Raw genomic sequence first — 17,619 nt, forward strand, 5'->3', positions numbered from 1 at the left:
GGGATGAAGGGATTGAGAGCAGCCCTGCCGAGAAGGACTTGGGGGTACTGGTGGATGAAAAGCTGGACATGAGCCAGCAATGTGCGCTCGCAGCCCAGAAGGCCAATTGTATCCTGGGCCGCATCAAAAGAAGCGTGGCCAGCAGGTCAAGGGAGGTGATTCTGCCCCTCTACTCTGCTCTGGTGAGACCCCACCTGGAGTACTGCGTCCAGCTCTGGAGCCCTCAGCATAAGAAAGACACGGACCTGTTGGAGCGGGTCCAGATGAGGGCCACATGATCAGGGTGATGGAACACCTCTCTATGAAGAACGGCTGAGAGAGTTGGGGTTGTTCAGCCTAGAGAAGAGAAGGCTCCAGGAAGACCTGATTGCAGCCTATCAGTACTTAAAGGGGGCTTATAAGAAAGGTGGGGACGATCTTTTTATCAGGGCCCGTTGCGATAGGACAAGGGGTAATGGTTTTAATCTAAAAGTGTAGATTTAGACTAGATATAAGGAAGAAATTTTTTACGCTGAGTGTGGTGAAACCCTGGCACAGGTTGCCCAGAGAGGTGGTGGATGCCCCATCCCTGGAAACATTCAAGGTCAGGTTGGACAAGGCTCTGAGCAACCTGATCTAGTTGAAGATGTCCCTGCCCACAGCAGGGGGTTTGGACTAGATGGCCTTTAAAGGTCCCTTCCAACCCAAACTATTCTATGATTCTATGAAAATGGAAAAAGATTATTGTGTGTCATGTTAAAAAGATAAATGGGGTCATAAAACAGCACAGAGAGGAAATAATAATGGAATAATCAAATAACTTAAAATCTCTTTTGTACTTGGTACATGGTTTCTGTGGCTTTTTCTGGTATAGATGGTGAGGGTGTGTGTGTCTTTGACATGAAGAACATGCTTAATTTTCTTCTATAATTTTTTTTTGTATTTGACATTTCTCTCAAGTTACCAAGTGAGCTGTTGCTTGTATTGGATATGACAGTATTTACAATTTTATTTTTATTTATATGATGATATATTGGCTTTTTCCCAGTAGAGAGAAGGTAGACAGCTACTACTGTGTCCTTTTCAATGATGAACATCATTCTTACGATCATGTCATCTATAGCCTGCAAAGGGCACTTGGCTGTGAACTCGGTGAAGCCCAGTTGCATACTACTGCCATAGATAAAGAGGTTAGTGCATTCTGGATATGGGAAAAAGTAACTTTTTAATCATTAAGAAGTGCTACTATAGTCTCTTGATCATAGATTGTTTGTTTCTGGGATGCTGGAGCTTGAGGAGAGAGAAAAGCATGTTGCAGAGTAACTGTTAAGTTTTTAAACTGTATTAATTTTTTTCTTCAGGACAAAACCCCAGTTCCTCGAGAAAGGGAAGAGCAGATTTATCTGAAGTTGCTCCTTTCGTGTTTGGCATATCTTTACCTTTTTTTGTTTCTTTTCAGCTGAGATTAATGTTTTATTTTAATTGTATTTGTCTGAAAAACACACAAGTCAGCAATATGCATATTCAGTTATATTTAATCAGAAATGTACCTCACATTTTCCAAGAGTCAGTGCTTGTTCTGGCTCAGACTTCATTTGAAAATCTTAAAACTTCAAATTAAGCAAATGAAACCAGGAAGAATCTATGATGGAATGCAATGAACCTGACAATTTTACTACTTCATTTTTCAAACTAATGTCCCATGTAAAGACCTTACACTAGTAATGTAAATTTTTTTTTCCACTGGGGGAGGGGAAAGCATGATCAGTGTTTGAATTATCTTGATTGCAACCATATTTTTTTTACCTAACAAAAGTACAAAAATTACGTGTTTGCACATGGAGAAACTTTGTCTGTACCTGTATATGTATTTGTTGTATATTTACATATAAAACATCTTAGTAATATTAGAATCCTTTTTTTAATCTGTAAAACCTGTGTTTTGTTTTTGTGTTTCTCTTTGTTCAGGTAATGAAAGTTTAGTTGTATTTAGTAATTACATAAGACTGGCACTACTAACAAGTCTTGTCCAGCAGTTGCAGGTTTTGTAAAATATGTATATACATGCATGCTTACAGAGTAACTTTTAAAGGTTTCCATTATGAAGGTTCCTTTTGATTGAAACCTAAATTTTAGATCCAGAGTTGATCAGACTTTCCATTTTACAAAGCACCTGCTACAGCACAGGACTAGGTTATATTGTTTTAATTATAATAGATCCACAACATACAGCTGCTACTTCTCTTCTTGTGTGAAATTCTGCTGTGTGGAGAACTTGTTCTGGAAGCCCACACCTCTGATTTCCTTTGAGTGGAATTTGAGGTCTAAGCTGGACCTGTTCTTGGCTTTATTGAAAGAACTATCAAATCCACGCTTATAACATACCCTGCTATTTCATATACAGAAGTAAGAAATAGTAGGAAACTTTGTAGAAAAGCACTTCAGGATGAGTGTACTTTGTGCTAGGAAGAAAGTTTATGTGGTTTGTATTTAAAGTATTCTGCAGAAATCCCTCTCATCTGTTTTAATGTGTACATGAATTTTCCTTATCTAATAATATTAAGATACCCAGACTTTACTTTGTTGTTCCATTGCTAATTTAATTAAAGTAGCTTTTTTCTAAAGATAATTATGTTAACTTTGATTTCCTTCTAGATGTCTAAAAGCACCATGAGTGATGTTGGTCCCCGTTTTACGTATAAAAAACATAGCAAGAATCAGGCTTGTGACATTTTGGTTTTGTTTTGTATTGGTCTCATGATCAATATTTTCTTTAAACAGGGTCGTAGAGCTGTTAAGGCAGGACATTATGCCTCTTGTCAGGAAGCAAAAGAAGAAATCAAGGTAACTTCCTAAAATATTTTTCTCATTTTAAAAAACAAACAAATCAACCTCATCATTATTAGTACTGAAGACTTGTCTGCTGTACAGTCTTCAGCTTAGTACTTCCATGCTTTTATAACCTGCCTGTGAACTTTTTGAAATTGAATTTACCCCACCACATTTGGTATAGATAGATATTTTTAGAAATAAAACGTCAAACTGATTTCTTTTTTTGCTTGGGAGAGGTAATGGGTGGTGAAGACAATATGAAAGTTCATGTTATCTTTATTTTATATCTACTAATATTTACCTGACTCCTAGAGGCATTCTGAAAACGTTTCTCAACGACCACTTCATGTGGAGGTTCTGCATGCTGATGTTATGGCTCACCAGAAGTTTGCCTTGCGCCTTGGTTCTTGGCTGAACAAACTCATGAGCTATTCAAGTAAGCATAACTCATTTTTTGTTATGATAATGCCATGTCAGTATTTGAATGACTAATTCTCTCAAAAAAATGTCTTCAGCAGTGTTATATATGATATTCCCTTATTAAAATACTTTCACATTCCTCCTAATTAGTAAATAAATAATACAGTAGTATGAATGCTGATATCCATCAGTATGGTTATGAATAGCAGTCCTTTTCTGTTCCTTCTTGCTAAAATAAATGTCTTTCCCTGCTTGAGCTCTGTCTGTTCCTCTAGAAGTTTTATTATCCTCAGTTTCAGCATCACATGCCCTATTTCAGCGACTTCTTTGCTCAAAAGCTGCTCTCCCCAGTGCTGGTGGAAAGCTGCAGAGCATCTCCATCAGTGAAAGCATATATCCTCTGCTTGAATTAGTTCCTGCTTCAGATTTGATAGCTGTGTTTAATTAGACAGTGTCAGTAAAACAAACAAAAGCCTTAATTTAAAAATTTGTCCAGTAGTGGAAAGTCTATTTTAAGCTTTCAAACATTGTTCCGTTTGATGATGCTCATGGTTTTAAAGAAGACTTCTGAATCAATCTCATTTTGATTTCTGTTACTGGGTTTTGTCATACCTGTGTTTTGCCAAACTGAAGCCATTACGAAATGTCTTTTCACCGTACAAATATGCATAGATTAAGCTCTACTCACTGCTTTTCCTCCTTCTTGATAGGGTCAATCTGTTGGTCTGCTTTAGCCTCTTGTAAGCTTGGATAATAAAGTGAATTTCCTACCTTTTTTCTGAACACTTATTTTCCAATCTTTCTCTTGAAATACATATATCAGAATTGTACCTTTTTGTAATTCTTTACAATATTTTACAAATTTTAGCTTTCTGTTCTTTTCAACTTTGTATTTATTTCACTGATGGTATTTTCTTGCTGGTCTGAGTTCCTCAGACAGTTCTTTTAATCAGTACAAATTTTTGACTGTGTAGTTTATTTCAAGATTTCTAGTGAAAGTTCAATTTTTATCCACATTTTTCTTCCTAGATAATTTTTCTTACTATTTTCAACTTGATGAAATTACTCTATTTAAAACACCAACTGACAGCTAATTATTCAGCTGTTGACTCTGTGCGAGTATAGACAAGTCAGTGTCAGTGCCCCAGCAAATCCCCACAATTTTAGGTTTTTAAGGATTACCTTTTTAGCTGATGAGATAAGCTAGAACTAAAAAGGAGTCTCCTATGTTGGGTGTAGCATTTTGGGTTAGGAAATTGTTATAGGTTAACTGATACTTTAATATGTTTTATGAGAGTCTTCAAGCACAAAGATTGAAGTCTAACATTCCTGTCCTTGTTCTTCTGAATTATATACGTAGATGCTTTAAGAGCCTGATGTTCTGTACTCAGCTGAAACTTTTTGGTGGTGTGGTGGTTCCTGCTCTTTTCTTCGTTTTGCTTCAAGTGGTAGAACACGGATCAAGAAGCATTCAATACTATTTATTTCCAGGTTGTCAGGAACTTGATTCATGACACTCTACTTTTCCTTTTGAAGTTAGTAATGCAAGAGCTCATTTCTGAACGTTGGTAACCCATGGGTGACTCTGATACGTTGATCCCCAAAACTGCTTCAGCAAGTACTGTATTTACTGACAGGTGCAAGAAAATATAAAATAATGTTCTGAAATTCTATAGAAGACTGACTTTCAGGGCCCAAGGCAGGGACCAGCATAGACTTGCCTAGCCTGTGCATTTCTGTGCTGACATAGTAAACTCTTCTTATGGAACTGCTTTGCAAAGCTGTCTAAATTATTTTGATTTTAAAATACTCTTTTGCATCACTGGATTTATTAAATAAAGTAGGTAAGAATAATAGGAAGAAATTAGTAAGGGGAGAGTATGTGGGAGTATGTTCACTGAGAAAAAACATTGTTAAAAAATAATTCATACTAAAGTGCCGCCTTTTTTTTTTTTTAAAGAACAGAATTCTGTAATTCTCATTTTGTTGGCTCATATCATTTACCTATCAAAGCATTCTTGTACAAATGAATGGTTTTATCCCTATAGGTGATTTTCGCCAGATCTTTTGTCAAATATGTCTCAAAGAAGAAGCTGGATCTGAAAAGCCATGCTTCATAAGCAAGTTGATGCTATGGGATGCAAAACTTCATAAAGGTTTGTGTATCCATGTTCCTATAAGCTGTAGAGGCAAAATAATTTTTCATGTGTGTAACAAATGTGTAAAAGTGAATAAGTGCTATGCAGGTGGAGTTACATTTCTTTATAATTTTTATATTATGGTTTTTACACAGCCTTTATTTTTACGGCTGAGAATTGATATTTTGGGTATGTATTTGCCTCCTAAATTTTTCCTACTTTATGTATTCTGAAGAATTTTTTCACAAGATGTAACCTGACTATGAGTGACTGGATGCTTACCCTGTGTTTTAAATACATACCAATAAATGTTAAAAATAGGAAAAAAAAATATTAATAACTTTGTTCATATACTTTGTAACCATTTCAAGGCTTTTAATGACTTTTAATTATAATTTAATAATCTGTTCCTCTTTTCCACAAAAAGCTGCATCTTAGTACAATAAAGTGATGTGCATTGTATTGGCTCTTCACAGGGGCAAGGAAGGTTCTTCATGAACTTATCTTCAGTAGTTTTTTCATGGAAATGGAATACAAAAAACTTTTTGCTGTGGAATTTGTGAAGGTAAATGATTATTTGTTTTTTTTATGCTATGAATTTTTACTAGCTTTGTAAAATTTCCCCCAAACCTGAAAATTGTTTCAATATAAATAAGGAATTTTCAACAAGCGGAGCTTCAACAACTAGCTCAGCCTTTATAGAGTGTATTAATTCCAATGTCATTTGTTTGTTCCTTACAATCATGTACATATATATTCTCATTTTGAATGCAGTATTGCTAGTAGTCTGTGTATCTTTTGAAATGGCAGATGAACTGCAACTGAAACTGGTCTTTCTTTTTAAAAATTGGATAAAATAGTTAAGAAATATACAAAACATAAGACCAAGTGTTTTTGTTTTAGAGTGAGACTTTTTAATCCTGCTAAAGGTGACTGACACTTCATGGTTTTCTCTGGACTGAAACAAAGCGAACAAAGACTTACATTAGTCATTGTACACATCTTTTATAGTCAGCTGTGGAATAACTATCCATGCAGTTCACTGCTGGAGGAAGACTTGTTTTATAATAAGTTAATATCTTTATTGATCCGTTTTCCAGGGATTTAATTTCTTTTCTTGGGGAAGATTGGTTGTAGGAGAAAAAACTTTTTGGTTCCGATCTGGCAGAACAGTTAAATTTGTGCTTATCTTCGGTATTAAGGCAGTGGGGCACATGTTTAATTGCTTTGGTGCATTGAGGACATTGTGCTGTTTTTGTTGTTTGAACTGCTTCTATTAGAAAGGAGTAAGGACATGGGGATGTAATTCTTGCAAATAAAAATGTGAACTTTTTAAATTAACACTTGTTTTATTTATTTAATTTCCCCAATATTCTCTTCTCCTAGTATTACAAGGCATTGCAAAAAGAATACATCAGTGATGATCATGACAGGGTTCTCTCTGTGACAGCACTCTCAGTTCAGATGTTCACTGTACCTACTCTGGTATGTACAGCCTGTCTCTGCTAGAAATGTAAAATAAATTTGAGAATTGTTAGCAGTACCACCTTTGCAGACTGCTGTACTTGGCAGAGAGTCTTTCTGCATTGCTGAGTTGAAAATGAATGATTTTGAGACTTGTTAAGGCCAATGTGAAAGCATGAGCTTGAGTTTATGTGAAAATTCATTACGGAAGATAGGGGGAATGCAAATAAGTAGAAGTTTTAGGCAGCATCGTTCTCTGCATTAACTTTCTGTGTTCATTTACTGTTCACATTTACTTTCTTATGTAACGTTAAAAACTTGGGGGAAGGGGGAAAAAAATAGTTAAATACCTTTGTGTGGGTAAAATATGTTAAATCCTTGGGGGGGGGAAGTATACCTGTAGGTTTTAAAGGTTATATGTTTCTTGCCTGAAATACTAATGTAAAAGTCCTTTTCTACATGATCTTTCTAGAAAAAATAGCATGTCTGTTACATTGAAGCTGTCAGAGTGAAGGAATATGCTAAGTTGATAGAAATTGTATTCATACATAATAAATGCTATGGGAGTTTTTGTAGCTTGGACTCTTTAGAAATGCTTAAAATATTTCTAATCAAAAAGACTGGATTCAAAGGAAAAATTTTGACATTTCTCTTAAAAAAAAAAAAATAGGAAGAAAAATTTTTAATTTTCTTCTCGCAGGCCCGACATCTTATCGAAGAGCAAAATGTAATCACCACCATCACAGAGACACTCCTAGAAGTGCTTCCGGAGTACCTAGACAAAAATGACAAGTTCAACTTCCAAGGTTACAGTCAAGACAAACTGAACCGGGTATATGCAATAATATATGACCTCAGGTAAGTGTAAAGCTGAGAAGCTAGAGCAATTTTTAGAAAATTGGCAGTAGGATGAGGTGTTTCAATTTAGGAATCTGATGATAAAACTGCTTTAAAAACAAACCCAAAACCAAACCCCTCAAAAAACACACATGAAATTTTAATGTTTTATTTTTCAGTGGAAACTTAAAATTTTCAAATACCAAAATTATTTTCTGTAAAGACAATTTTTGATGATTTTCACTGATATCATTCCATATAATAATTGCACTAGCAAACAAAATATATCCACTGTAAGACAGTATGGAAAATCTGGCTTCTATTCATTATCATTCTGGGAAAGCTGTATAATCCTCATCTGCATAGCATTTTCCACTCTTACAGGTCCCAAATTACTCTTAATAAACTGAATAATGTAAAAGCAAACCACCCCAAATACCTTGGAATTAAAACCTGTTAATTGCAAATGATGGAGTTGCACCAAGCAACTCTAGTGTTTGGTGAAAATTTTAAGAGGAGTTTGGGATGGGGAGGGTGATGTAATATGATGATGCAGTTAATTATTTTAATACAAAGAACAGTTTAAATACAAGCCTAAGCAGAAGAGAAGTCTGAGCAAAAGATGATAATGTTTTCTTTGGGGACAGGTATGTCTTAGTCAGCAAGCCTACATTATGGACAGACCGTCTGAGGGAGCGGTTTTTAGAAGGATTTGTTTCTTTCCTAAGGATTTTAACTTGCATGCAGGTACAACACATTTAAATAATTTCTTTCTAATATGCTGTTATAAAGATATTACAGCACTTTTGTTTACTCATCTTTTTGTCCGTAGTAATATTGTGGATATAAACATGCAATTAAGATGGTACATTCTTCAATCCCTGTCTTGGGTGGGTGGAAAAACTAATGTTTACTTTATAGAAGTAATATTTATCAATTTTAGCTACATGTATCTGAACAACCTATATTTTAACCATTTGCTTATGGGATTTTGTGTTGTTTTAAGCCTGTGATCACTGATTTAGCTTGAGTATTTTGTGGCATCTCCATTTCAGGGAATGGAGGAGATAAAAAGACAGATTGGTCAGCACATTGAGGTGGACCCTGACTGGGAAGCAGCTATTGCTATACAGATGCAGCTCAAGAACATTCTTTTGATGTTCCAGGAGTGGTGTGCCTGTGACGTAAGTATATCAATTGTCTGGGATTCTTACACGCGTGCCTTTTGTGAAGATTTCTGAGTGCTTTTTAAATAGCAGCTTTTTAAAAAAGCTCACTGTTGTTCAATACAGATCTCCACAAAAAATGAGTCGGAAAGAATTAATCTGCGGTGTGACAAAGAGAAGGGATCTCAGAAGAATATAATCTTCTAGCTGACAAAGCTGCACAGGGTGTCAGGCAAATCATAAAGAGAAAATACTTCTAATAATTCAAGATTCTGAGAATTAGGTTCATGGTATCACTGTCAAGTTTTAAGGTTTTGAAGCACATGGTGTTCATTTCTAATTGCAGAAGTGGACTGCAGAAACTTTGCGCGAATTGGGTAATTGCACTGTAAGTAATATTCATCAGTGCTGGAGCTCATCCCTGTGCTGGGGGAAGGGAGGAAATCATACAATTTGTTAACTTAAAGATATTTTGAAGTGGGTTTCATTTCTTTTTTTTTCAGTAGGGAGAGAAATGAAGAACTAGAGCAGTTCAGGAGCTTCTTCATCCAATTTGGGGTGCAAACTACGCAAGATATTAAAATACCGCAGCTTAAATAAGCACATAGATTTAGAGCATTTGACAGAGCACCTCTTTTGAACAGAAGCGTGTTCTCATTTAGCTTTAGTGGATGCTCTGCTGCTCCAGTCCAGTACTTCTCAGTATTGAGAAACAAAGTAGCAATTATATTGTGGATTTTTAGTAGCTGTTTATGCAGTCAGAAAAAACAAGTGAGGAATTTTAGTGCATATATATGATTTTTAAATATAACACTATGCATTTATTTTAAATTCTAGGAAGAACTGTTGCTCAAGGCCTACAGTGAATGTCATAAAGCTGTGATGAGGTGCAGCACAAATGGCCGCTCACGGGAAAAGACAGTGTTTCACTTGTGTGGCCATACTCTGGAGAGCAGACCTTACAGAGTGTCTGCAGATCCTGTCAGCATACATTTACCGCTGTCTAGGACTCTTGCTGGTAGGTGGTGTGTTTTGTTTTGATTGCTATTTGAATTACGTTTATCATCCATCTCTATTTCTTTACTCTAGAAAGCATTTAGATTAAGTGCTTCAGAGGTCAGTTGCTCTCGGACTTTCTGACATTCTCATGATCAGGCAGCCCTGTTCCCCAGATGTCCCACTAAGGGCAAGTTTGTTTCAGAAACATTTGCCATGGAGGGTGGAGGACATTTTTTAAACAGGAGAGAGATAAGAAAGGCGAGAAGGAAAAGTTTCATGTTTTAATGAGATCTTCGGTTTTCTCTGGACTATTTGAGTTCATGTTGTTCTGTTTCTATTTCTACCTGTTTTGCCTAAATGAATGTTCATTATTACTATATCTCAAATTTATTTGCTAGCTACATATATCTTAGGACTTTTAAAATGTTCTTCCTAAAAGACATATGTTTGCAGCATGCCAGAACAGATTTCCAGTCAGAATACAAAGGACCATAGCAGTGGGTGATCGCTGCTTTTTCTAGAATACAAATGAAATCATATGCTATTATTAAGCTGTAGATTCTTTATCACATCATTTGATACCAAGATACCATCTGTTAAGCCTTGTAATCTTGAAATTCAGTTTTTACTGACATACGATTTAAATGTGAAATTGAGATGCTAAATAGTATTAGCAAAATTTTAATTTAAATGGTTTTAATGAATTCATTAAATGAATAGATTTATTCATAAAATAATGGATTGTAAGACTGCTAAGAACTGTTGTGATAATGTAACAGATCTTCTATCTTAAAAAAACCCAAACAAACAACAACAAATGAACCACCAAAAAAGTAACAGGTCTTTCCTAAATTAACTTTGACTTTTCTTCTGTAATTCTCTGAGTTGTAGATGATTTAGCTAACATTTAGAATGGGTTGGAGGAGAAACTTTACTGATTTTGACTTATTTTCTAATTTTTTTCCTGTTCATTTTGTAGGTCTTCATGTGCGATTAAGCAAGACTGGAACCATCTCAAGATTGCACGAGTTTGTTTCTCCTGTAAGATTTTTCTTTTTTTTTTTTTAAATTTTTTTTTTTTTTCCCCCAAATGTTCTTGTGATTTATATTCTGGGAAGGAAAAAGCCAAAAATTATATCCTGTAGCTTTCATGGCACACACACAAGTTATTTTGCAGCTGTCAATGTGTCTTTGTTCATTAAGCCTTACACTTTTAAAATCACTGACAGGCTTATTCTTGCTTGACTTTTTTTTTTTCCTTTTTTCCTTTTTTTTTCTTAAATTCTAGGAAGAATTTCAAGTGGAGCTGCTAGTAGAATATCCTTTGCGATGTCTTGTCTTGGTTGCTCAGGTTGCTGCAGAGATGTGGAGAAGGAATGGGCTCTCCCTGATAAGCCAGGTACTCCCTACAATATTCAGTAGTGAGTTGGTCCTAATGGTGTATGCAAGTGTTTCTCAGTAATGCTCCCAGTGGTGGTTTCATCCAGTGCAGAAAGAGGTCATGGGGGTCATCCTACACTAAACAGAAAGGTTTCTAGGTGGGAATTTAGATGACTTGGTTTTATTTCCAGCTTCATCAATGGCTTGCCTCCCCTTATCAGACAAGTATTTTCATCTTTTATGACTGTTTCTGACTCTGTGAAATGGTATTAATGTTACTGTTGTCTACTGTAAACTACTTTCAGATCTGATAAATCACTGCATGAGTACTGTTAGTACTGTTGCTTGTAACATAAAATGTTAGAAGAATTTTAGTGTATGGTAATCATTATATGCAAAAGTTAAAAGTTTAGTATGAGATTAAAATAGTTTGAGTGCCATATAACTGGACATAACAAACATTTTGTAATACTTGCAGGATTTTTTTGTTGCAAGAGTACAGGTAAAAGGAAGAGTCTACCCTTAAGTACTTGTATTCTGCCTGCTTTGGCTTCACTTCCATCAAAGTACACGTTTGTCTTGGAAGAAACGTGGGACTTTCCCTTACTCAGTAAAGGTGCTATACAGTTTAAAAAAGCCTCAGACATTAAGTGGTGCACATTTGATAGTGCATTACTTTGCTTCTCTACTTAGACTTTGTTTTCCTATTTCTCAGGTATTCTATTATCAAGATGTTAAATGCAGAGAAGAGATGTATGATAAAGACATCATCATGCTCCAGGTACAATGTTCTGAATCATTGCTTGCTTGACTCATAAAATTTTTGTGGAATTTCTTTTAATTGTAATTAAATTTTTACCAAGAAAATTTTTTAAAATCATACAAGAGTATTTTTCATAATAACGAACTGTAATAGTAACCGATGTTCATATTAGTCTGGGTTTTTTGATAGATAGGTGCATCTCTTATGGATCCAAACCAGTTCCTCCTGCTGATATTGCAGAGATACGAGCTTGCTGATGCGTTCAAAAAGATCAAGCCCACTAAAGATCAGGTAAGTGACAAGTATTTCTGCTGATTAATTTGTTTGCTTTGATTTTATAGAACATTAATAAGAAAAACCAGCTACTGTTGATAACTGCATTTTTCTGAGCACACTAAAAGCCAGTCAACACAGGACCTAGTGGTTAGATAAATGATTTTGTATTCAGAATTAGTAGAGGCTTACTTAAAATTAGCAAACAGGTTTTGCCTTCTTTGACCTTTATTTCATAGGGCATCTACCAAAATCCATGTAAACGACTTCTCTAAAATTTCTATCTCTCAAGCCATGTTATGTGTTCTTATTTTGGCTGGAAGTTTCTGGGATTGTTGTGCTGCTACTTGAGGCTTGAATTTTCATATAACCCTTCATTTGGGATACATTTTTAGCTGTTGTTTCTTTTCCTGCATGTGAATCCTGCACGTCAATTGCAGAATAATATCTCCTCTACAAGCACAGGTATTTTTTCCAGCTTGTTACAATGGAGGTTTCTTACAGTACTGTGCTTCAGCGAAGTAGTGCATCTGAAGGTTGAGCTCAGTGTCGTTTGACAGATTTTCCTGCCTTTTTTTTAAAAAAAAACTTGTTTCTCTAATTCTTGTAGGATTTGATCAAACAATGTAACGTGTTAATAGAAGAGATGCTACAGATTCTCATCTATGTCGTGGGTAAGTTTCATTTCTCTCTATTGTTGTAGTAATTGATTGTTACAGTTTGACAAAACAGGCTTAATGACTTTCTTTAACATAGATGGTATGGAGACAATACTGGAGAATGCCTATTTTAAATAGATGGTTCAGTAACGCAAGTATTTGTCAACTGGAAGCAATAGGGTTTACATAGTGAAAAAAGCTGTTAGATAACTTCATAATTGGCTATTAAAGTAGAATATGAAGAGAAACTCCATCTCAGCCCATTTTGTTAGGAAGCTAGGCTAAAAAAAATTTTTCCTCTCAGACACTTGGGATAGGTTTCTGGTGAATGCAAACTTACACTATGAAATATCCCAGCAGTAGCATTACCTCTGTGAAAAAATTAATAATTGCTTTATAACTGTCACATTTGCCATTCTTCTCCTTTTGATTCACTCTGGTAGGGGAAAGATATGTGCCTGGAGTGAGTAATGTGACAAAAGAAGATGTTATCATGAGAGAAATCATCCATCTGTTATGTATTGAACCAATGGCTCACAGTGCAATTACCAAGTCCTTGCCTGAAAATGTGAGTCCTGGTTTATTTACTTTTTTTTCCTTAATTTACTTTTTCTTGTTTTATGTCTTTTTCTTCTTTAGCTTCCATATCTTTATATGTAAGCATTTTATTTCTGGTATAAAGCTCAAATGTTGATTTCAGAATTATAAAATAGCATGACAAAGGGGCTTACACACCTTATTGATGTAAAGGTAGATGTCATGGATTCAAGTATGGTCTAATCTGAAAAGGCTTGAATGAGGATTGTGCTTTTTGATGAAGAGGTGGAATTTTTTAGAATATTCACCTGTAGTTCTCCTAGATTCAAAAAGAAAAGTTTTAAAATTATTTTCTCTTTCGGCCCTGTAGGACCATGCAGCTGGGTTCCATTCTGCACTGTGTACCATCAATAAATTTGATTCTGTAATTTTGATCACTTAAACCTGTGCAGATCCACTGGAAGTAAAGTATTGTACAGGTCTATTCGAAAGCACAGATTTCCCTGCCATTTTATTCCAACTGTTGAAAATTCAAGCAAAGGAGAGGGATGTGGATTAGATTTTATAGCCTGTGCAAGTTTTCAGGGCTGGCAATCAATGCAAAAACCTTCAGTCTTATTGTAAATTAAATAGCCTAGAATATTATCAGAAACCAGTAACGGGTGATCCACATTCACTGTTTTAAGAGACCAAAACTCTGTTTTTCCCTCCATTGAGGTTGGGTAAGGCACTGCTCTGTTTCTGGAAATCAGCTCTGTTATAAATAAAATTTTACATGATTAAATGAAAGTATTATTTGTCTTTGGTACTTTCTTGCAACTTGTCAATTATGAGTGTTTGTTTTCTGAGTAACAGTGGGCAAAATATATTAATTCATGAATTAGGGAATTGATCTAAATCTGTATGTCTATTTTTGTTACACCTAGCATAATACTGAAGATATTTGAATTGTTATATATTTATCCAAACTAAATTTTTTACCAGGAGAACAATGAAACTGGCTTGGAGAATGTAATTGATAAAGTGGCTACATTTAAGTAAGTTCTTAATGTTGTTTTATAAGTAGCTTGAATGTGAAATAAGATCTCTTAGATTATATGGGTTAAACAAGCTGCACTGCAAAGTCTCTGTTCAGATAATATTTTGGTGTCTTGAAATACATATGCTTTCAAATATGCATAGGAAAGAAAAGCATATGGAATATCCGAAGCTGCTGCTTCTCTCCTTTTGCCCCCCTCTTTCTTCAAATTCAGTTTGACAAGTCTCAGGAGTTTAGTAATCTCAAGTTCTAGTGGGAAAATCTTCAAAAGTTCATTTTATTTCAAAGATGGTTGGGAACCTTAACAACTCATTGTACCTTTGACAATCGCCACTTAATCATTGTTAGCAAGTTAGCAACTAAATAATGTCTGTAACTCTCAGATGTAACTCAGATGGGAGTTAATTTTGGTTAACATACAGACGTATATATATGCAAATATAGAACAATCAATTGTAGCAGTTGAGAAAAACTAGTTCAAATGTCTGCTATTTTTGTCACAAAAATGTCTTGTAATTTTAATTATCTTAGCATACCTTATTTTAAATTTCATGTGGCTCGCTTGTTTATGTTTAATCAAAGGCAACTATAGGTGTACCTAGGAATTTTGCTTTGGGAATTATATGAAAGGTTCAACAAATCTCACTGGTTGGAAAGTAGCTGCTAGTATTACTTGTTTTGTACCTTGGTTAAAGAAAGTAATGAATTTTATACAGTAACATCCAATGTCTGAAATTCTAAGCCATACAGTTAAAAAGAATTTACCTGTCAGAGGCTATATGGTGTGCTGTAGATGGTATAGACTAGAAATATTTGCTGCTGGGTGGGATTTACAGTAGTAAACAGTCTTGAAAATCAAAGACTGATCACTGTACTCACTCAATGCTCTTCATAAGTTAATGAAGCAACCATCACTATTCCACTTCTTATTAGCATTTCCTTAGAAAATAAATTGTTACTAGTTTGTTTACATTCAAAGATATGCTGAACATACATTATTAATCTATAAGTCATGAAATATTTCTCTGTAAGGAAACCGGGTGTGTCTGGCCATGGAGTTTATGAACTGAAAGATGAATGTTTGAAGGAGTTCAATATGTTCTTTTATCACTATACTAAGACACAGCACAGCAAGGTAAGCAGTGTAAGATTCACTCTCAAAGGTTAAAAAATAGTACATACTTAGAAATGTCTAAAGAATTTTCCTGAATCAAAGGAATTAATGGAATCTAAAGAAACTGATTCAGTAAAGAGTATATGCAGCTAACTTCAAAACTAAACTTCTAATGCAGTTAAGATTGTTAAAACAAATTGACGTGATATGGTTTGCGTTAGTATTTTCCCTATGGTGACTTCTGTATTACCTCTGTTAACTATTTATGCTAAGAACAAAATATAAGAATTATCTTTGAACTGGAAAACCCCAAACTTTGCTTTTATACCTCTTATTGAGGAAGCAAATATGTCCAATTATTTATCTCTACTACAAATTGAAATGCAAAATGCAATATTGTTAAACAGGTTTCAGACAAGATTCTAGTTACACGACCAAGTATTGACTATGTATCTTGCCACATTTCTAGTTTAGGGTTTCTCATTATTTCATTGCGTACTTCTGTAGAGATGCTGATATAACAACACTACTTTTTCTGTAGGCTGAACATACACAAAAGAAAAGAAGAAAACAAGAAAACAGAGATGAAGGTAAAAAACTGAAACTGATGACTCAACAAATGTGGTAATTCAGTAGTGTATGTAGTTGTACATGTAAAATGAGCTTTGGGAGATGTCTTGTGACTTAATTGTGGATAGTTGAGTTCATATTAAATTTGTTGTAATTTGTAGTAATTATAATTAATTAGCACATGGTATTTCTCTTATTTTTCCTTTTTTTAACACAAATATAGGAGTTTTGGAATTTTGAGTTTAATGTCCATGTAGACAAACAAACATGGCATAGTACCCATGGACAAAATGAACAACTTAAAGAGTTTTTATGGTGGAGTAACTAGGAGGCAAAAGCTTTTTTTTTTGTGAGTAGTTTCTCTAGCACAGTGTTGAGACATAATAATGCCATGTAGAGAAGGTTGCCACAGGAACTAGTGCTCATATCCATTATGTAAGTAGCTTGAGACTTAAGTTTTATAAATAAAAATTTTCTTTTTTCATAGCTGCAAATACATACAACAATAAAACCCCATGTTTCTACTGTAACACAAATGTTATTTCCATCTTGAGTTTACTTTTACCCATTCAAGTCATGAGCATTAATTGAGTTGATTTGAGGAAGACTTTGTAAGCTGAATGAATAAGTACAATGAACAATTTAATAAAATCAACTATCACCTGCTTTTGTGAGTTGCAACTGATACAATTATTTTTCTCTTCCCAGACTGGCCTTCCAGTTGAATACCTTAATCTTTACTTCCTACTCTAAAGTGTGTTTTGATTTTTGTGTACAATCAGGGGCGCTACAGCATTTCATACCTAAGATGGTTAAAATTCATTCTCAGTAAATTTTATTTGCTTTGGGTTCCTTTCAGTTGAAAAACTGTGGAACTAAAAAAGAATAAATTGGCATTGTCATTTAGGAGGGACACTGTCAAATTGGAAATCACATTCTCTTTGAAAAAATTTAATTTCCTTCAGTTGTAAGTAACTCAGAAGATTGGCAGCTGGAAAATAAAGAGGGGAAAAAATATCTTTGGATTACTTCTGGTTTCTTTCTCCACTGTTTTTTATACAGTTGACAGATTTTCAATAGTACCTTCTTAATATTTTTCACCTTCTGTTCACATTAGCAGCTTAAAGTGTTAGCAGGGATGTTTATTTTGTAGAACTTCTTAAAAATACAAATATTTAGATGTAATTGTCAGAAACTCACATTCATGTAATCAGACAATACAGTTCCAAAGTACAAACAGAACTGTTTACTTTGATGTGTATTCCCCTGAGGCTACCCATTTTGTTGCAAACACTTCATGCATATGCTTTTATGTGGCTGTGTTGTCTTTCTCAGTAATGTTTTATAATTCATTCAGTCTAAATTGTCAAAAGATCGATGGTTTCAGAGACACTGCATTCATAGAAGTTTTCTGAAAATAGGCATCCAGGTACCAAAAGAAGACTTAAG

The 17,619-nt window shown here is 34.7% G+C and overlaps 1 protein-coding gene across 2 annotated transcripts in view; it reads left to right on the forward strand.

Moving 5' to 3' along the window:
• Nucleotides 1–17,619, forward strand: part of UBR1 (ubiquitin protein ligase E3 component n-recognin 1) — a 66,206-nt gene that overhangs the window by 15,444 nt on the left and 33,143 nt on the right. For both annotated transcript variants that reach the window (XM_009319199.1, XM_009319200.1), the window contains exons 5-23: nt 1,028–1,169; nt 2,761–2,823; nt 3,124–3,247; nt 5,280–5,387; nt 5,846–5,934; nt 6,756–6,854; nt 7,534–7,691; nt 8,318–8,417; nt 8,726–8,854; nt 9,674–9,854; nt 10,815–10,876; nt 11,124–11,234; nt 11,931–11,996; nt 12,168–12,269; nt 12,862–12,925; nt 13,354–13,478; nt 14,432–14,484; nt 15,519–15,621; nt 16,142–16,190. In XM_009319199.1, the coding sequence (XP_009317474.1) occupies nt 1,028–1,169; nt 2,761–2,823; nt 3,124–3,247; nt 5,280–5,387; nt 5,846–5,934; nt 6,756–6,854; nt 7,534–7,691; nt 8,318–8,417; nt 8,726–8,854; nt 9,674–9,854; nt 10,815–10,876; nt 11,124–11,234; nt 11,931–11,996; nt 12,168–12,269; nt 12,862–12,925; nt 13,354–13,478; nt 14,432–14,484; nt 15,519–15,621; nt 16,142–16,190 (1,928 nt within the window). The remainder of the gene's footprint in view (nt 1–1,027; nt 1,170–2,760; nt 2,824–3,123; nt 3,248–5,279; nt 5,388–5,845; nt 5,935–6,755; nt 6,855–7,533; nt 7,692–8,317; nt 8,418–8,725; nt 8,855–9,673; nt 9,855–10,814; nt 10,877–11,123; nt 11,235–11,930; nt 11,997–12,167; nt 12,270–12,861; nt 12,926–13,353; nt 13,479–14,431; nt 14,485–15,518; nt 15,622–16,141; nt 16,191–17,619) is intronic.

The sequence above is a fragment of the Pygoscelis adeliae genome, unplaced genomic scaffold, assembly GCF_000699105.1.
Source record: "Pygoscelis adeliae isolate BGI_AS28 unplaced genomic scaffold, ASM69910v1 Scaffold22, whole genome shotgun sequence".
NCBI lineage: Eukaryota > Metazoa > Chordata > Aves > Sphenisciformes > Spheniscidae > Pygoscelis > Pygoscelis adeliae.